This window comes from Erythrolamprus reginae, chromosome 7, assembly GCF_031021105.1.
Source record: "Erythrolamprus reginae isolate rEryReg1 chromosome 7, rEryReg1.hap1, whole genome shotgun sequence".
Classification (NCBI taxonomy): Eukaryota; Metazoa; Chordata; class Lepidosauria; order Squamata; family Dipsadidae; genus Erythrolamprus; species Erythrolamprus reginae.
The window spans coordinates 6,300,995-6,322,342 of NC_091956.1; the positions used below are offsets into that span (position 1 = coordinate 6,300,995).

General features: G+C 42.6%; 1 protein-coding gene across 4 annotated transcripts in view; it reads right to left on the reverse strand.

Moving 5' to 3' along the window:
* Window positions 1-2,623: 2,623 nt before the first annotated feature.
* The window catches only part of SLC4A4 (solute carrier family 4 member 4), a 212,662-nt gene continuing 193,937 nt past the window's right edge, over window positions 2,624-21,348 (reverse strand). For 2 of the 4 annotated variants that reach the window (XM_070756889.1, XM_070756890.1), the window contains exons 21-26: window positions 16,948-17,016; window positions 14,780-14,953; window positions 13,923-14,084; window positions 13,499-13,595; window positions 8,894-8,967; window positions 2,624-3,759 (exon numbers count right to left, since the gene is read on the reverse strand). In XM_070756889.1, coding sequence (XP_070612990.1) covers window positions 8,927-8,967; window positions 13,499-13,595; window positions 13,923-14,084; window positions 14,780-14,953; window positions 16,948-17,016 — 543 coding nt within the window. In that variant the 3' untranslated portion in view covers window positions 2,624-3,759; window positions 8,894-8,926. The remainder of the gene's footprint in view (window positions 3,760-8,893; window positions 8,968-13,498; window positions 13,596-13,922; window positions 14,085-14,779; window positions 14,954-16,947; window positions 17,017-21,348) is intronic. The other 2 variants (XM_070756887.1, XM_070756888.1) reach the window with 1 other exon arrangement.

The window sequence follows — 21,348 nt, forward strand, 5'->3', positions numbered from 1 at the left end:
CTCATGGTCCATCTAGTCTGCCCTTATACTATTTCCTGTATTTTATCTTACAATGGATCTATGTTTATCCCAGGCATGTTTCAATTCAGTGACTGTGGATTTACCAACCACGTCTGCTAGAAGTTTGTTCCGAGGATCTACTACTCCTGGGAACAAACTTCCAGCAGACGTGGTTGGTAAATCCACAGTAACTGAATTTAAAGGTGGACTCAGGGAAGACAGAAAAATGTCACAGCTTGAAATCACAACAGCTCAGAAAACTAAGCTAGACACTATTTTAATTTTAGGTCAAGATGAAAATCAAGAATTTAGGAGAAATCCAGCCAAAATACAAGTGGTCCTTGACTTACAACAGTTCATTGAGTGAATGTTCAAAGTTACAACGGCACTGAAATGACAGTTTTTCACACTTACGACCGTCCAGCATCCCCATGGTTACGTGATCCAAATTAAAAAACTTGGCAACACCCTCGAATTTATGACATCTGCAGTGTTAAGTGATCTCCTTTTACAACAAAAGGATATTGATAAAATTGAATGGGTCCAAAGACGGGCCACAAGAATGGTGAAAGGTCTTAAGCATAAAACGTATCAGGAAAGACTTAATGAACTCAATCTGTAGAGTCTGGAGGACAGAAGGGAAAGGGGGGACATGATCGAAACATTAAAATATGCAAAAGGGTTAAATAAGGTCCAGGAGAGAAGTGTGTTTAATAGGAAAGAACAAGGGGGCACAATCTGAGGGCAGTTGGGGGAAAGATCAGAAGCAACGTGAGGAAATATTATTTCACTGAAAGAGTAGTAGATGCTTGGAACAAACTTCCAGCAGACGTGGTTGGTCAATCCACAGGAACTGAATTTAAACATGCCTGGGATAAACATAGATCCATCCCAAGATAAAATACAGGATATACTATAAGGACAGACTAGATGGACCAGGAGGTCTTTTTCTGCCGTCAATCTTCTATGTTTCTTTGTTTCTAATCTTCTGATCAGCTAAATCGGGGAAAGATGGATGCAATGAACGGTCGTGTTGCTAACTTAATGACCGAAATGATTCACTTAATGGCCATGGCAAGGAAAAGCCGTAAAACCGTACAAACTTCACGTAGCAGCTGCCTCGCTTAGCAACCAAAATTTGGAGCTTACTTGTAGCCATTAAGTCAAGGACTTATGTGTATTCCCTCATCTTTCAACAGAGGTGGACAAAGTTAAGACCAGGGAGGTTTACGATTAAGGCGTCAAACCCACTTTCGTATCCACTCCGTTTTCTGGCCAATGGGCACACACACCACACACATTATCGTACGATGGTGATTTTGCAAATGTAAAAACGAACCGCCAAGAGAAATCTACCCAAGGCAAAAAAAAGTCTGCCACTGTCGCTCTTTTTGCCATTAGCCTTTTTCTGCCTGGAGGCAAGGGTTAGCTGCACAACCCACTCTGGTGTCCTAAATTGTGTGTGTGTGTGTTTGTGCGTAAAAATCTCTGTGATCGAGACAGGCACGGCAGAAACAGGTTGTTCCACTCGCTTTTAAACACATACCAGTTGGGGTGGGGAGGGAAATGGGAGTATTTTGAACACGTATCCTTGATTTAGATCAGGGGTGTCAAACTCAAACTCAAGCCTGCGGGATGCTTCGATCTAGCCCGCGGGGCCTCCTTGGAAACAGCCCCACGGTGCTTCTCGCCAGGGAAAATGGAGCTCAGGAGAGGATTTTTAAGCCCTCCAGAGTCCTTTGAGTGTTGGGCAGCATAGAAGTCCAAATAAATAAATGTAATAAATTTTGCTGGCAGAGCGGTCAGGCCAGCGGAGAGAAGGGTGGAGAAAGGGAAAGAGGAAAGGAAAAAGAAGGGAAGATGGGAACAGAGCAAGGAAGGAAAAATGAAGAAAGAGGGGAAGAAAGAAGAAAGGAGAGGGAAGGGAGGGAGGGAAGGAACTAAGAAAGGAAGGAAATAAAGGAAAGAAGGAAGGAAGGAAGGAAGGAAGGAAGGAAAGAACTAAGGAAGGAAGGAAGGAAGGAAGGAACTAAAGAAGGAAGGAACTAAGAAAGGAAGGAACTAAAGAAGGAAGAAAGGAAGGAAGGAAGGGAGATTATAATGAGAAAGAGGGAGGGTTTGAGGGAAGCCCTGCCTTAGCACTTAGCACAGGTGCCCCCCACATGAGTGACATCAAGATGACCACGCCCACCCTGGCCACGCCCACTGACACACACACCCCAGGTCAAAAACAACCCTTGATTTAGATTGTTAAAAGGAAAGAAGAACTGGAAAGGAAAAAAAGACGATTTTTAAAAAGTATTGATACAGCTGATTTTTAAGTTCGATGCTATATATAGCCACCTTTTGCAAACTTGGGCAAACTTTTACCGTGCGTGGACTTCGAGTCCCAGAATCCCCCAGCCTGCATGGAATTCTGGGAATTGAAATCCCCACTTCTTAAAGTCGCCAAATTTGAAAAAACACACAAATATATATACCCTTGAGCTTGTATATTTTTGGTGTGGTTTTTCTCTTTTTTTTGTTCTTTTTGTAAAAATCACATTATATAATATATTATACAATTATTATTATTATTATCATTATTATTATTATTATTATTATTACTACTATTATTAAAACATTTTCTTTTCTTTTTTATTTAAAGAAAAAAGCCCAAATCTAGAAACGAGAGGTAGAACTACTCAAACCTATATTTCCTGCTGCAGGAAAAAAGAAAGTCATTTTTTTTTTACACTAAGTTTTTAAAAAATGCTTAAAAATCGACCATTCTCACCCCAAACCCCCCCCCCCCCCAACAAAACATGTTATAGATTAGGTCCCCATAATTTAAAACAGATAACACTTTGTCAACACAGCCGACAGCTTAAAGACTCCATTTCAGTGTTACAGAATAAAAGTTGCATAGGAGCGGGTTATACAAATGTCACATCATCATGGCAAAAAAGAGAGAGATGAGCGTTTTCATATTTTTGAGTTCTTTGTACCAAAATACAAAATGCAGAGGTGACAATTAAGAGCATGTTAAGATAGCAGCATTTTTTGCAGGAATTGAAAAGTTGTCGGGAATTTGCCTAAAGTCAGTTTTGTTCTGATTAGAGATTTTTCTAAAAAAAAATAAAATCAAATCAAAACCTTAATATCAACAAATGCCCCAAAAGAGCCGAAGGATGGGAAAACACTGATTTCGAGTGTAAAAAATAAAAATAAGTTTGCTTTGCTGACAAAAACAAACCAGGTTGCAATAACATATCATTAATACTTGCACCCTCTTCTGAAAAGCAGCAGAGGAGGAGCAAATATTGAAAAGGCAGAAATAAAAATTGGTCAGAAATGAAAGGGAAGAGAAATAATTTGCGACGAAAAATACACAACAGGTTTAAGTGAGGAAGAGGGAAAATAGAATAAAATTGAAAGGAAGACAGGTACACCTGGTTTTAACCTAGATGGATAACATTCGACTAAAGAAGACGACAAAGAAAATCCAGTTCAATAAAACAGGGGGTTGGTAACCCCCCAAACCCCTTTTCAAGACTTGTGGACTTCAACTCCCAGAATTCCCCCAGCTGGACTTCTGGGAGTTGAAGTCGACCGGTCTTAAAGTGTCGAGGTTTTGGGGGGGGACTCCCGCAACAAAGGATGAAGACTCAGTTGTGACAGTGTGTTCTGTTCCCTTGCTATTCCGAGAGTAGGCGTGGTCTTCCGGGCTGAGCGCTATTCTAATCTGAGGCACAACTTCCGTCAGGATTTGGCGGAGGCCTAGAAAGGAGAAATCACACACAATTATTGTTTAGAGCAGTATTTCCCAACCTTGGCCACTTGAAGATATTTGGACTTCAAGTCCCAGAATTCCCTAGCCAGCGAATGATCCTCCCTCCTCCTTGCCCACTTCTGCACAGGTAAGACGTTACGGTCCGGAACGGAACGAGGGAGGGGAGGCGGGCGGAGGTGGCCTTACTTGTGCAGGGAGGATGGAGGATGGGAAGAGCCTTCTCTGTGGCGGCCCCAGCCCTCTGGAATCAACTTCCCCCGGGGATTAGAACGGCCCCCACCCTCCTTGTCTTTCGTAAATTACTCAAGACTCACTTATACCGCCAGGCATGGGGGAGTTGAGACACCCTTCCCCCCAGGATTCTTTATATTTTGTTTCATGTTTGGTATGAATGTGCTGTTTGGTTTTTAAATATATGATAGGGTTTTATATGCTTCTTTTAATATTAGATTTGTTTCATTATAATATTGTTTTTATTGTTGTGAGCCGCCCTGAGTCTTCGGAGAGGGGCGGCATACAAATCTAATTAATAATAATAATAATAATAATAATAATAATAATAATAATGTTGCTCGGCAGAGGGGTGGTCTGTCTGTTCCCCTCGCCCTCCACTGCTGCAGCTGAGTCGTTTGGGCTTGCTGTAGAGCAGGCCCGGACCCAGACGAATCAGCGGAGGACGAGAGGATCAGACTGACCGCACCTCCGCCGAGCAACATCCTCCATCCTCCCTGCAAAAATAAGACCACTTCCGCCTGCCCCTCCCTCGTTCCATTCCAGACCATGATGTCTTACCTGTGCAGAAGTGGGCGAGGAGGAGGAGGGAGGATCCTGCTCAGCAAGGGGGTGCTCTGTTTGCTCCCCTCACCCTCTGAGCAGCAGCTGATTCCTCTGGGAAGAGCAGTGCCGGTCCGCGCGAGATTCAGCTGCTGCACATGCGCAGAAGCCGAATCTTGTGTGCACAGCGCATGCACGGCCGGTGTTGATGGAACTGCACGCCATCCCACCTCTTGCCCACCCCTAGGTTTTGGGTAACCCACCCGCGTCGGCCAACACATGACAACTCTTATGTGTATTTTTTTTGGGAGGGGAGAAAGCAGTGAACGGCTACCAAATTTTTTACTACCACACTGTGGGCGTGGCTTATACAGGACGCCCTGCATTTTATTTCAACATCTTTCAGTGCAAATGGGGTGGAGCTCCATTTTTGCTACCCCACTGCGTTGCCCCTCATCCGGAGGGCAGCAGCCCACCCCTGGGGGGGGGGAGGCTGTGGAGATCGTGTGAGGAGGAGATGAGAGGTCTTACACAGGCTATGCATCATTTTTTTTACATTTTTAAAAAAGATAAGTACACTCTTTCACTCTTGGGTTTAAATGATTTATACAAGAAATACCCCCAAACGGTGGTGGGGTACGATTGATTGTCTGGTGGTGGGCACAAGCACTGAGCACATGTTATATGTTGCGTGTGTGTTTTATATTATAAAAATCAATAAAAATATTAATTTAAAAAAAGTACAGGTAGTCCTCGACTTATAACAATCCATTTGGTGACTGTTTGAAACTACAACAGCACTGGAAAAAGTGACGTACAACCGTTCCTCGCACTTAAGACCCATTGCAGCATCTTCATGGTCACGTGATCAAAATTGAGACATTTGACCACCGACATGTACTTGTGGCAGTGGCAACATTCCGAGGGTGGGGTGGGGGGGCATGCGTTATTATTATTATTATTATTATTATTATTATTATTATTATTATTATTTATTAGATTTGTATGCCGCCCCTCTCCGAAGACTCGGGGCGGCTCACAACAGTAATAAGAAACAGTGTAACAATGGGACAAATCTAATAATAAAATATATATAAAAACCCCAACAATTAAAAACCATACAGCACATACATACCAAACATGAAATATAAAAAGCCTGGGGGAGATGTCTTAGTTCCCCCATGCCCGGCGATACAGGTGGGTCTTGAGTAACTTGCGAAAGACAAGGAGGGTGGGGGCCGTTCTAATCTCTGGGGGGAGTTGGTTCCAGAGGGCCGGGGCCGCCACAGAGAAGGCTCTTCCCCTTTTGTGACCTTCTGAACAGCTAAGGGAAGCCTGATTCACTTAACAACCAGTGCTACCACCGTATTTTTCGGAGCATAAGACACATTGGAGTACAGTGGAACCTCTACTTAAGAACGCCTCTACTTAAGAACCTTTCTAGATAAGAACAGGGTGTTCAAGATTTTTTTGCCTCTTCTTAAGAACCATTTTCTACTTAAGAACCCGAGCCTGGAAAAAATTCCCAGGAAATTTGAGAGCAGCACGAAGGCCCGGCCAGTTTCCTTTAATCCCGTCCATCTCAGGCTTTTCTGGGCTTTATTGATTTTTGGATTTTTTTTAATTCCCCTCACCTTACCTTCTTCCTTCGGCAGCAACTCTCCTCCTCCTCCTCTTCTTCCTCCCCCTCCTCCTCCCACCCAAATTCCGAGCTTTTATTTCCTTCCTAATGGGTTTGCGCATATTATTTGCTTTTACATTGATTCCTATGGGAAAACCCTGGTCACGGAACGAATTAAGTTCTTAAGCAGAGGTATCACTGTATAAGTGTAAGACACACCTTAGTTTTGGTGGAGGAAAGTAGGGAAAAAATAATCTACCTACCAGGTATTCCTCTGGCTAGTCTTTAATATGGTCAACTTCAGCACATTAGTTAGCTATTTTGAGCCCTACTTTTGAGCTTGGCTTTCTTTTTATCCCCTGGTTGGGGATAAAAAAACACTTCACATCCTGGACACAAACTGTTTCAACTCCTACCCTCAAAACGTCGCTACAGAGCACTGCACACCAAGACAACTAGACACAAGAACAGTTTTTTTCTGAACGCCATCACTCTGCTAAACAAATAATTCCCTCAACACTGTCAGACTTTCTACTAAATCTGCACTTCTATTCTACTAGTTTTCCTCATCATTCCTATCACCCATTTCCTCCCATGTTGACTGTATGACTGTAACTTCTTGCTTATATCCTAAGATTTTTATTAATATTGCTCCTTTATTCATTCATTCATTCATTCATTCATTCATTCATTCATTCATTTATTGGATTTGTATGCCGCCCCTCTCCGGAGACTCAGGGCGGCTAACAGCAACAATAAAGCAGTGTACAATAGTAGTCTGATGTTAGAAACAATTAAAAACCCATTAATATAAAAAAAACCAAACATACATACATACATACATACCATGCATAGAATTGTAAAGGCCTAGGGGGAAGAGGGTCTCAATTCCCCCATGCCTGACAGCAGAGGTGGGTTTTAAGCAGCTTACGAAAGGCAAGGAGGGTGGGGGCAATTCTAATCTCTGGGGGGAGTTGGTTCCAGAGGGCCGGGGCCGCCACAGAGAAGGCTCTTCCCCTGGGTCCCGCCAAGCGACATTCTTTAGTTGACGGGACCCGGAGAAGATCCACTCTGTGGGACCTAACTGGTCGCTGGGATTCGTGCAGCAGAAGGCGGTCTCTGAGATAATCTGGTCCGGTGCCATGAAGGGCTTTGACCCCTATGACAATCATTAAGTGTCGTGCCACATGATTCTTGACAAATGTATATTTTATTTTATGTACGCTGAGAGCATATGCACCAAGGCAAATTCCTTGTGTGTCCAATCACACTTGGCCAATAAAATTCTATTCTATTCTATTCTCTCTTTGAAGTGCAACAATGAGAAAATCAGGCAAAGAGAAGATCGCTTCGCTAGCAAAGCACAGAAGATTGATTCACTCTTCAACATCTCATGAGGGCTGAAAAGAAAGGTGGAAGGTTGCTTGCTAGCAAAAAGTGCTTCATTATTAGTAAGGGCTGAAAAAAGGCTCAGCTGATTGTCGGAGGGAGCAGCGATGAAAGAAGCAGGCAAAGGAGAGATCGTTTAGCTAGCAAAGCACGGGAAGATCACTTCACTCGATAGCACCTCGTTAGGGCTGAAAAAAAAGCTTAGTAAACACTACATTCAGAGTATAAGACTCACCCAAATTTTCAGCCTCTTTTGGGGGGGGAGAGGTGAATCTTCCACTCCCAAAAATACGGTAACCTCACAACTGCGGCAATTCATTTAAGATCTTACAATCACATTTTATTTATTTATTTATTTATTTATTTATTTATTTATTTATTTATTTATTTATTTATTTATTTATTTATTTATTTATTTATTTATTTATTTATTTATTTATTATTTATTATTTAGATTTGTATGCCGCCCCTCTCCGCAGACTCGGGGCGGCTCACAGCAAGATACAGCAAATCATGACAAATCCAAATAAATTTAAAATATTTAAAAAGATTTAAAAAGAACCCCATTTACTAACAAACACACACACACACAAACATACCATGCATAAATTGAACATGCCCGGGAGAGGTGTTTCAATTCCCCCATGCCTGACGGCAAAAGTGGGTTTTAAGGAGTTTACGAAAGGCAGGGAGAGTAGGGGCAGTTCTAATCTCTGGGGGGAGTTGGTTCCAGAGAGTCGGGGCCGCCACAGAGAAGGCTCTCCCCCTGGGGCCCGCCAACCGACATTGTTTAGTTGACGGGACCCGGAGAAGGCCCACTCTGTGGGACCTAATCGGTCGCTGGGATTCGTGCGGCAGAAGGCGGTCTCAGAGATATTCTGGTCCAGTGCCATGAAGGGCTTTAAAGGTCATATCCAACACTTTGAATTGTGACCGGAAGTTGATCGGCAGCCAATGCACGATTTACGATCATTTCACAACTTACGGCCGCAATTGAGGCCAGCAATTTCCATTGCTAAGTTGAGATGATTAAGGGTCGTTCGAATGGAGCAAAACTCACTTAACACTTAATCGTCTCAGCTTAGCAATGGAAATTGCTGGGCTCAATTGCGGTCGTATAAGTCGAGGACTATCTATAGAATGCAATAAATCTCATAAGGAATTTTTTAGCCAGTTAGAAACGCCATGAAGTTAACGCCTAATTTATTGCAGGCAAGGTTCTGGATGAAAGCCATTTGAAACAGGTGGTCCTGGTTTTTTCACTAGGGGTGTGTGTTTGTCTGTCTGTGTGTGTTTGTGTTTGTGTGTGTGAAACTGGAAAACACACAAAGGCTTACCTTGGCATGTAGGAATGGAATTGAGGAATCTGATCAGCATGATGTATGGCGTTCAAGGAATGTTGGTTTTTCTTCTGTGTTATTGAAAAAAAACAAACATTTTGCTTAGAAAGTCCAGTCTTTCTTTTTCTATATGAAGAAACTCACATGACTGTGAAAAAAACATTGTGTTGCTTTGCTGGTCTGGTTATTAATTCCTAATATACTTAGGAATAGCGCTCTCGAAATAAACCAATGATTACATGGTAGTAAAACAGCTCTTTATGTACAGACTATGGGCCTTCCCCTGCCGCATACTTCCTGCCCTACTGGACTTTTAAAATTTTGAAATATGATTGTAATCAGAAGAAAGGCGACATGCTTCAAACCAAAGGGCCAGCCTTCAGATTTTAAAAATATGATTTCCCAAATTGAAGACAGGTTGGCGCTCTTTTTATGTGCATTATGGCTGCCATCCCACTTTGCTCTGCAACAGATCTTTAAAATATTCTCAGAAAATGAAAGAAGAGAGGGAGGGAGGGAAGGAGGGAGGGGAAGGAAGGAAGGAGGAAGGAAGGAAAAATAAAAAGAGCGATTGGGAGGAAGGGAGGGAGGAAGAAAAAAGAATAAGAGAAAAGAAGAAAGAAAGAAAAAAGAAAGAAAGAAAACGAGAGGGAGGGGGAGAGGGAGGTAAGGATGGAGGGAGGGAGGAAGGAGGAAGGAAGGGAAAAGAAAAGAGAGAGGGGGAAGGAAAGGGAGGGAGGAAAAAGGAAAAAGAGAGGGGGGAAGGGAGGAAGAAAGGGGAATAAGAGAAAGGAAGAAAGGAAGGAAAGAAAAATGAAAAACGAAAGAGAAGGAAGAGAGGGAGGGAGGAAGAAGAAAAAGAGAGAGAGGGAAGGTGGGAGGAAGAAAACAAATAAGAGAAAGGAAGAAAGGAAGGAAAGAAAAATGAAGAAAGAAAAAGAAAGGGAGAGAGGGAGGAAGGAAGGAAGGAAGGAAAGAAAAAGAAAAGGAGAGAGGGAGAGGGAGGGAGGAGAAGGGAGGAAGAAAAAATAAGAGAAAAGAAGAAAAAAGAAAAAGAAAAAAGAAAGAAAAAGAAAGGGAGGGAGGAGGGAGGGAAGAAAGGAAGAAAGCAAGGAAGGAAGGAAGGAAGGAAGAAGAAAAAGAGAGAGGGAGAGGGAGGGAGGAGAAGGGAGGAAGAAAACATAAGAGAAAAGAAGAAAGAAAAAAGAAAAAGAAAAAAGAAAGAAAAGGAAAGGGAGGGAGGAGAGCGGGAGGGAAGGAAGGAAGGAAGGAAGGAAGGAAGGGGGACAAGATAACCTGGGGCTGAAACACTCTTCTAAGGGGCCAGAGAGGAGGGTCCTAATCAGCTAGATTAATTTGCCATTATCCAGCTATTTTCTAAATAATCAATGATCCCCTTTGCAACCATGTTTTCTCTATGCCACCAAATGAGAAGATTAGACAGCAGGAAAGAAAAGTCCTGGGGGGGGAAAGAAAGCAGGCAGATCCCAAATATATATAAATACTGGGCTAGACACAGTCTGGGTGATTTGAAAAGCTTAAAAGAGAATTAGAGTGAGAGACAGCAGGAGGATCTGTTCCATTAGCAGCTGCGTCAACGCAACCACAGTCCAAATCTCATGGAGGGCCAGAGAGAGAGAGGCCCCAGGTCACAATATGTCTAAGTCTTCAAAGCAAACACATTCTTTCAAAGGGTCAGTATGTGAGAGTTCATGAATTGGGATAGTGATAGTGATCCAGCCAGCTCGGAGTGTGGGAGTGGCTTAGCCAACTTGTGTGTTTGGGTGTGTGTATCCCATTTCTTAAAGTCCAATTTTATTTGCTCTACCACATTTTTTTAAATAATTATTATCTTTTATTAACGCACATTTATAGTTAGATTAATACCTAAGTCTTTTATTTTCTCAACCACCTGTACGCCCAGTTATCTCTCTAATTCTTCTTTCTGTTTCAATGTCATGTTTTTGGGTCAATAATTTTGGTTTTTTGTTTATTTATTTTAAGACCTGTTATTAAGCCATATTTTTCAATTTCATCGACCAGTATTGCCCGTTTCATGTGGGTCTTCCAACAATTCTATATATATATGTCCCACTCGTCATCTTCAGGCTGGTGCTTCTGTCCTTGTTCTAGGGTGAACACAGCGAGACCTGAGCTGCCTTCCTTCTATAAATACTGGTAGCTTGGTGTGGTTTGATGGCTCAGCAATTGCCTGCTGTGTAGAAACTTCCTGGTGAGTCAGTGGGGTAACACTTGGGGTCGTTGATGTGACTGAGGTATGCTGATTAGTTAATGGTTGTAGATTAGGCGTGATATCCTGAGTAGTTGGAGCTTGTAGGCTACTTGATTGTTTTGCAATGTGTGTTCTGAGTCTGATTTCAGTTTCTATGGCTGAGCTACGTTTGTTAATGAGGGCTGATTTCCAGATGTGTGGTAGGCGGGAGGTATCATCCCGCTTGTTCATATTTTGAGGATGTATATATATATATTAATATATATACACACATACAGATAGAATTGTCGGCTATCAATAAAATTAACTGCCTTGGAAATGGCGCTGGGTTGGGCCGAGAGGCAAAAAAGGAGCTGTGATGTTCCTTCAATACACCAGGGGGATTTGACACAAATAACATGTAACCCTTCCCTGGTGCAGAGCTGAAGGGATTGGATACTGTAGCCTAGAGGTTAATTCTCTTCCTTACAAGGCAAAGGTTGCAGGTTCAAATCCCAGTGAGGGTATGGCTAGCTGATGAGGCCAAAATAAGGCCGAAATAGATCTATCCTAGTCTCCCTTAATTGTCAAATTCAGCAAAAAAACATGTGACATATAAACACACACACACACACACACACACACAAACACACACTAGGTCATCAGCTAATGCCTTTGCAGGTTTGTTTTCATTCCCACTCACTTCGAAAAATATTTTTTTCAGCCCTAACAAGGGATAAGATAATGCGCTGAAGTTGAACAGACTAAGGATGCTTGTTAGCCAGATGAATAAATACCTGGTAGGTATATTTTTCCCCTATATTCTGTTGTGAGTGGTCCACGACCAATTCTGGTAATGATGGATTCTGAGGAGGATGAGCCAGGCCCATCTTGGTCCCCTGGGCCAGGGGTTTTGCCAGCTGATGCAGAGAGTGAGAGTGAGGGAGAGATAGACCTGGAGGAACCTGAAGGACCACCAGAGGTGGCAGATATGCCAATGACAGTAGGGTCTGACTTAGAGGAGAAGGAGGAAGAAGACCATGAGCCTTTGCTAGATGCCCTCCTTAGAAGACAAGAATACTTGTATAGGAAAAGGAAGTAGTCTGTAGTTTGTAACTCTAGGGAATTGTTGACCACTCCCCATAGGTATTTAAGGGTGGCTCATGGGAAATTCAAGGTGGAGTTTCAATGTTTTGTAATGGAGTCCGTTGATGTTTTGAGGTTCCAGCCATGTTTCACTAGCCAACTGTTATTTCTCAGCTAAAATCCTTGGAGTAAACGTGCCTTGTCTGCAGAGAGTCTGGGAAGCAGTAAATGTAAGTCAGTGAAACCGGAGATTCCTTATCTCATAAAGGAATGTGCCAATTAGCTTTGATCTTCGGCAGCAGCCTAGCCGCTGGACTGTTTGCTGCCAAGACGACCTCATATGCATGAATTTGGCTTGTATAAATGCTGCTTTCTATATAAACAGTTTGATTTAAAACATCAGTGTGTGGGTTCCTCCTTTGTTTTCAATCTGCGTAGGCCTGGGATGAAACATTTTTCTCCCCCAAAACTAAGGTGTGTCTTATACTCTGGTGTATCTTATACTCCGAATCTCTCACAGAAAGTCAACAAAAATTGCACAGGTCGAGTGCCGGAAAAAAAGAAAAATAAGAAATAGGAGGAAAACACCCAAGATTTTTTTTAAATGATAATCCATGAATGTTTTAAGGCCATGCAGGCAGGGGTGGGCAGCAGGCAGGACGGGGTGGAACGCAGTTCCACCGGCAGAAATGAAGATGCGTGCACAGCTCCAACTGATTGGCGGCTGTCACTTCCTGGATTACTGGTCTTGGCTCGGCTCTCCTTTTTATCCCTGCTGCTGCTGCTGCTGCTGCGCTCCTTGCTTTTTTCCTCTTTCCTCCTTCCTGGCCTCGGACGAGCTTCCCTCTCTCCTGCCTGGCTCGCCTCCAGCCTCACGCGGCCACCTCCCACCGGAGGTGCAAGCAGAAGGCGTAGGTGGAAGCAGCGCTGGCAGCATTTATGCTTCTGGCAGCACCCGTTCGGCTAGCTACCCACCCTGAGATGGGGGTGGCGACCCAGGAAGGAGAGTGCGGGAAACGCAAACCAAATTGTCACCCCAGCGAGCAACACTGGTAAGGTTGTAAGTCGAGGACGTAACAGTTCACTTGAACGATGATGATCGTTCAAGCCACTCCCACCTGGTCACATGGCCAGCAAGCCACACCCACAAAATAAGCCACACCCACAGTGTGGCAGTAACAATTTTGGCTGCCCATTACTGCATGCAGACCTATGTTTTATCCATCTGCGTCTGCTCAGTTTTGGAAATTGCAATTACAACTGAGGGAAGCGTGCAAAAAAACAAACAAACCAGTCCTACTCACTCTCAGTAGGCTTTCCATCATTCAAGAAGGGTTGTTGCTCCATGATGTCCATCGGGATTTTAATACTGGGCACGGTTTCCGTGAACGGACAGTCGGACTGTAAAGAGAATGGACACAGCATTTTTTTAAAAAAATGTTCATGTTGTCATTTTATTTATTTTTATTTATTTATTAATTGAACTATTATGCCGCCCCCCTCCGAGGACTCAGAGCGGCTCACAGCATATAATAAAAAACAATACATAACATGCGCGAGTGCCCACACCCATAATTCAATGCCTGGGGAGGGTGAAAATAGCTTCCCCCACCTCCTAGAGCCCCTCTGGAGGCTGGAAACAGCCTGTTTTCCAACTTCTGGTGGGCCCAGTAGGCTCGTGTTTTACCCTCCCCAGGCTCCAAAGTCTATCAGCATAAACATGCTTACGTCATCGTTGTCACTGTCTAGGCTGCCCTTCTTTTTCTTCTTCTTCTTTTCATCTTCTTTCTTCTTCTTGTCTTTTTCTGGAATGACGTCATCAAGGAAGCTGAGGTCATGCTGGGAGAAGAAATAATCCATCCCCTTTCTGACCGCCACAAGGGCAAGGATCTGTCAAGACAGAATTCGACATTCCCTTTTTGACACGTAGGCTATTGCTAACATGTAGTAAGCCACCCTGAGTCTAAGGAGAAGGGCGGCATAAAAGATAGAAAAATAGAAAGAAAGAAAGAAAGGAGGGAGGGAGAGAGGGAAGGAAGGGAGAGAGAGAGAGAGAAAGAGAGAAAGAAAGAAAGAAATGATGGAAGGAAAGAATAAAGAAAGAAAAGAAAAAAGAAAGAAAGAAAGGAGGGAAGGAAGGATGGAAGGAAGGAAGGATGGAAGGAAGGAATAAAGAAAGAAAGAAAGAAAGAAGAAAGAAAGAAAGAAGGAAATGATGGAAGGAAAGAATAAAGAAAGAAAAGAAAAAAGAAAGAAAGAAAGGAGGGAAGGAAGGAGGGAAGGAAGGATGGAAGGAAGGAATAAAGAAAGAAAGAAAGAAAGAAGAAAGAAAGAAGGAAATGATGGAAGGAAGGAATAAAGAAAGAAAAGAAAAAAAGAAAGAAAGAAAGAAAGGAGGGAAGGAAGGAAGGAGGGAAGGAAGGAAGGAGGGAAGGAAGGAATAAAGAAAGAAAGAAAGAAAGAAAGAAAGAAGAAAGAAGGAAGGAAGGAAGGAATTAAGAAAGAAAGAAAGAAAGAAAGAAAGAAAGAAAGAAAGAAATCTCCAAAAGACGCAACAGAATACCGGTGTGAAATTTTCCACCTACCATGACTGGGAATATGATAGCAGCTACCGTAGACTTCAAGATCCATAGGAGAGCCAAGCACAACGCTTGGAGGAAGGTGAAGAGGTGGACTCGGCGGAGGGGGACATGTCGCAGGTAGATAAAGTCGGGTTGGTGCTTCAGAGGCATCAAGAGCAGCTTCAGGCGATCCATGAACTGAGGTGGAGAAAAGGAACGTTGTAAGGCACCATCACGGTGCAGAAAGAGCAAGTGATAACTTTATATATGTATGCATGTACAGTGTTCCCTCGATTTTCGCAGGGGATGCGTTCCGAGACCACCTGCAAAAGTCGAATTTCCGCAAAGTAGAGATGCGGAAGTAAATACATCATTTTTGGCTATGGACAGTATCACAAGCCTTCCCTTAACACTTTAAACCCCTAAATTACCATTTCCCATTCCCTTAACAACAATTTACTCACCAATATTACTGGTACTCACCATTGAATAAGACACTTAGTGATCCTGATATTTATAAACATAATTATTTATTAACAATAATTATTTTTTTTGTTATTTATTTGCAAAAATTATTAGTTTGGCGATGATGTATGACATCATCGGGTGGGAAAAACCGTGGTATAGAAAAAAACCCGCGAAGTATTTTTTAATTAATATTTTTTGGAAAACCGTGGTATAGGCTATTCGCGAAGTTCGAACCCACGAAAATCGAGGGAACACTGTATACATAATGTATGCATGCGTGTGTATGTATGTATGTATGTATGTATGTATGTATGTATGTATGTATACTTCTAACGTATATATTTCATTTTCTGAAATATATATTTCATTTTCTAAATACAGAAACTGAAAAATTGTACAGAGTATGGCCAACCACTCCTACAGTACAGTTGTTGATAAGCAAACCACACGGATATAGCCATGAACTCACCAGGAAATGAACTTGATCTGTCCACACGAAATAGTTTATTATACTTTCCCATGCATTTGCTTCGCAAGGAACCTTGTAGGTATTTACTAAAAGGCCAAGGTGTGTTTCTTGCAAGCCTTATCTTAAGCCACAGGTAAGATTTATCATTTCTGGAGGGCAACCTTTGCCTTCCATAAATCTGTTCCCAAAGATGAAATCTGAGCATTGCTGCAGAGGGCAGGACGATCTTGCTTCTTAATACGTTTTTAAAACTATTCTTCATGAAAACAAATATGTAACAATGGTGTAGGCAAGCGAGTGGGGGGAAAATGGACTTGTATAAACACCATGTGACCCTTTCATGCTTTGTCCAGGAACTTGATAATCAATAATAAATGATCAAAAATCAATAAGGTGCTGATAAGCTTAAAATAAACACAGGAAGATTTAGCTAGGTCCAATTATTTCTACGATTTAAGTTTCTGTATGGTGACTGACATACAAATAGTAACCACCAGAGATGGTATTCTACAGGTTTAGGCAAAGTGGTAGCACCCCAGGGGCTGAATCCAGGAAAGTATGGATTAATGTTTACCCTGTTTCCATTTTGGGTCTCTGAAATATCTACTGCACCCAGTAATTGGCTGCAAAAAGTTTTACTGCCGCACTGCGGGCGTGGCTTATTTTGTGGGTGTGGTTTGATGGTCAGGTGACCAGGAAGGAGTGGCTTGCCGGCCCTGTGGTCAGGTGGGAGTGGCTTGACAATCATGTGACCGGGAGGAGGTGGCTTAAAGATCAGGTGACTGGGTGGTAATGGTTTACCGACCAAGATAAATTTACAAATAGCTGCTTGGACTCTTTTTCAGTGGATTAAATCACATTATTTGAATAGCCACAAAAAGCAGAAATGATAGACAGCATTATTTGGTGAAGAGCACAGTCACATCTTAAGGTTTTGTACCGAACCCACAAGGTTCAGCATGATAACAGATTAGGCCAGTAGCTCGATTTTCTTGAATTGCTATAAAAGTTCAGTTTTGGATAATGATTAAAATGATTAAAGCACTTATGGGTAAAAACCTACTATTTAATTATTTCCTATTTTAAAAGTAATTACAGATCATGCTAAGGTACTAGAGAGGGAAGGACTATTAAGTATTCAATAAATAGTGCATAAACTTATTATCCCCACTGCGTTTCTCCCCCTGTGGGGGCAGTAACCCATTACTGACAGCAACTGTGAAAAAATAGCTGGGTTGTTAAGGTTGACACATACCTGCACTCCGTTGAGAGATGCAACACCCATATAGAGGAACACACCATATAGAACAGGCATGGGAATAAACTAAGCAGAGAAATAAAAGGAGAAAACAAAACTGGAGTTTAAAAAAAATCCTGCAAAGCCATCATCCAATTTCCTGGGTATCTGATTAAAGCCAACTATTTGATCGAAAAATAATTTTGAAACAAAGGCTACAGATCCCAAAGGAGCCAGATACATGGTTAACACACTGTTACGACCACAACTGAGCCTATTTTTTTAAAATAACCTTTATTAAGTTTCTACATATAAAAATAGAAAGAAAATTAAAATAAAACATTCAGTTTCAGTGGTGTTCTATATATGCACATTAAAAGTTATTTGCTTATCATCAATTAATATTTTATTTCACTACATACATATATTTGTTATATAGAAGACATAATTTGTTGACTATCACTATCCAGCGACCTAATATTGAGTACAGTGATCCCTCTATTATCGCGAGGGTTCCATTCCAAGACCCCTCGCGATAATCGATTTTTCGCGATGTAGTGTTGCGGAAGTAAAAACACCATGTGCGCATGCGCGCCCTTTTTTTCCTATGGCCGCGCATGCGTAGATGGTGGAGTTTGCGTTCCCCGCAGCCCATGCAAAGGGGAAACCCCGATTCGGCTCCTCGCTGCTGCTGCGCTACCGAGCAGATCAGCTGCTGGGCGGCTGAAGGAACCTTCCCTGGGTCTTCCCCCTCTTGCTGACGGGCGAGCGAGCGGCGGGCATCAGCGAGGAGCCGGGGTTTCCCCTTTGCGTGGGCGGCCGGGAAGACCCGGGTTGGGGGTTCGGGGGGGGTGCTGGGAAGCCCCCCAGGCCGGCTGCGACCTTTTAAAACAGCCACGCCGCTTCCCAGCTGACTCCCGAAGCCAAACGCGGAAGTGGTGTTTTTTTTAATTAATATTTTTTTAAAAATCGCGATATAGCGTTTCGCGAAGATCGAGATCGCGAAACTCGAGGGATCACTGTATTTGTATCTAGTGTGTAGAATTATGCATTTGTTTTCTTTAGTTCTGTATATTATATTGTATTCATTTTGGATATTTCTGAGGAAGGTACAGATTCATTTCTAGGGATTTTAATGTTCCATCGATTTATGGTGCAGTGCTTCTATAATTTCATTTTTATTTGGGTACGAAAGGAAGGAGTGACTAATTTTGCTAAAAAAAAATTGTTGTTGTGAGGCAGTTATTAAGCAAACCGTGCTCCATTTTACAAGCCTTTCTGCAGTTGGTTCCAAAGCATCGGAGCCACCACAGAGAAGGCCCTTCCCTGCTTGGAAATGCCAGTTTCCAAGCACCCAAAAGTTTGATCATGTGACTGGGGAGATGTTGCAACGGTTGTAAGTGTGAGGACTGGATATAAGTCACTTTTTTCAGTGCCATTGTAAGTTTGAATTGTCATTTAATCATCATCGCCTTTTAATGATCTCCACAATTCCAATCTGGGCAACTGAACGGATCAAGCAGAATGTTTACTGGCCGGGCGCCTTTTCCCATCGCCAATACGGAGTTTTGTTCAGCAGATATATTCTCATTGTGGCCAGAGAGAGAAATATCTGCCTCTACTTAGGGTCGAACTCACAGCCTCCTGATTGTGAGGCGAGAGCTCCACCGCTAGGCTACCGTGCCACTAATTGAATTGTCGTTTTAACGAATGTATAGAATCATAAATTGCCAAGGAGAAAAATAAACAACATAAAAGAGCGCCATTCCAGATCGCGCGGCAGGAAAGCGACGCAATTTTATCATTTTACATGACATGCAACGCTTGTCTAATATTTTCACCAATTTATTTGTTCCATGGCAGCGTTTAAAAAAAGGAACGTCTGTCAACTTTCCAACAGTAACAGAACTTTCCATGCCTGAGCAATTCCCCATCTTTCATAGAACATGACAGCTGCACATCAATATTCCTTGCCAAGAATGTTGTGCCATTCTAATTTTTAGAGCACAAACTGTATTTGCAAAATGAAGTACAGGTTTTATGGGATCAGGATGTTTCTGATGCTAGACATTTGATTTAAAAGTTTGACAAGTCAAACAGACAAAAATTAAATTTAAATAATGTATCTTTCCTTAGTGGTTTCCCCCCCCCCTTAGCACAGGGCTACTAAATATATTTAAATTTGTGTCGTGTAATTAAAAACTCAGACAAGTAGTTTGCATATCCCCAGCTACTATCTGGTATCTGTTATTCACAAGTAACAAATGTTATTCACAAAGTTTGCAATATTTTTAGATGATGGATGATGGGGAGCTGAATTCAAAGACAAAATCTACTGAAAAACACGGCTCAGAAAGACCAACTTAGGAACAGAACATTTAACGTTTTATTTATTAAATTAAATTTGTTTCCCATCCACCCGCTGCTATTTGTCCATCCATGTGTTTGATATCCTTGCTAATAATATATTGACATTCTTTGCATTCAAAAATCTATTTGTAGTTTATATATTTTTTAATTTTCTTGCCTCTTTTATTTAAATAAAGAGGAACATACAATTGAAAATATACAGCGTATTTTCTATGCAATGCAGATTTTGTTGAATTCTTTAAAAAGGGTAACTATATAAATCTACCCTGTTTCCCCGATAGTAAGACACCCCCGATTGTAAGACGTATCGGGGGTTTCAGGGGGGTCGGCTAATATAAGCCGTACCCCGAAAGTAAGACATATGTCTTACTTTCGGGGAAACACGGGGGTATTGCCGGGGGGGAGCCCGATGACGTCGCTTCCAAGCTCCCCGCGCGCCCCTCGCCTTCGCCTCGCCGCGGCGCCACCGCCTCTTCCCCGGCTTGGCAAAGCGAAGGGCGGCGCTGGTCCGAAGCGAGACGAGCGGGCGGCAGCTTGCAGCGAAGGCGCTCGTCCCAGCAACCGAGTCCTGCCGAGGCTCGGCTGCAAGCGGCCAGTGAGGCCGACCAGCTCCGAGGCGAGCGGCCGGAGCTGCGCCCTCCTTCGCCCGCCTCCTTTCCGGCAGGCAGGTAGGGCTGCCCAACTGCGCAGAGCGGCTCCTCCCCTCCAGACACACGCTTCCCCGACATGCGTCTGTGGCTCCACGCGTGCACGCCGCTTGGAGCCCTGAGGTTGAACTTGGAAAAGGGCTCACGAGGCTCCTGTCCCGCGGCTGCCCTTCTGGACTCTGGGGAGATGCCTTCGGGAACGCGACCCTTTCAATTTTTTTCCAATGTAAGACATACCCCGAAAGTAAGACGTAGTGGGGCTTTTGGGGGTAAAAAGAAAGTAAGACACTGTCTTACTTTCGGGGAAACACAGTATTATTAACTAAATAGTTCTAGCCAACACTAAAGAAAACTAAGATATAATTATATGCACTCATTGTACATTTTAAAAGGAATAATATCATACAGAGTGTCTCTTTTTAAAGTGGCTTATTCGTAAACCTATGCTTAGGATATAAATCATCAGAGGTTTTCATAGCTTTTTTGTGCAATGTGGTTACTATAGATTTGATATGGTTTTCCCAGTTGCAATGTATGTTGGAATTTGGCAACGGTTCGTAAGATTTTGTTCTTTAATAGCATTTATAGCAATAGCATTTAGACATACAGTGTTCCCTCGATTTTCGCGGGGATGCATTCCGAGACCACCCGCGAAAGTCGAATTTCCGTGAAGTAGAGATGTGGAAGTAAATACACCATTTTTGGCTATGGACAGTATCACAAGCCATCCCTTAACACTTTAAACCCCTAAATTACCATTTCCCATTCCCTTAACAACCATTTACTCACCATTATTACTGGTACTCACCATTGAATAAGACACTTAGCGATCCTGATATTTCTAAACATAATTATTTATTAACAATAATTTTATTTTTTGTTATTTATTTGCAAAAATTATTAGTTTGGCGATGACATATGATGTCATCGGGCCGAAAAAACTGTGCTGTAGGGAAAAAAACCGCGAAGTATTTTTTTAATTAATATTTTATGAAAAACCGTGGTATAGGATATTCACGAAGTTCGAACCCGCGAAAATCGAAGGAACACTGTATACCACTTCATGGTGCTTTTACAGCCCTCTCTAAAGCAGTTTACGGAATCAGCATATTGCCCCCAACAATCTTGGCTCTCATTTTACCCACCTCGGAAGGATGGAAGGCTGAGTCAACCTTGAGACGGTGGTAAGATTTGAACTGCTGAACTACTGCTAACAGTTAGCTGAAGTAGCCTGCAGCACTGCACTCTAACCACTGTGCCACTCTGGCGCACTTGTATAACCGTTGTAGCACTCCCTTATGTAGTCAAAATCCAGGCACTTAACAACCAGCACATATCCCACGGATCGTGTGATCCTCTTTTGCGACATTGCAACGAGCAAAGCAACATAGAAACATAGAAG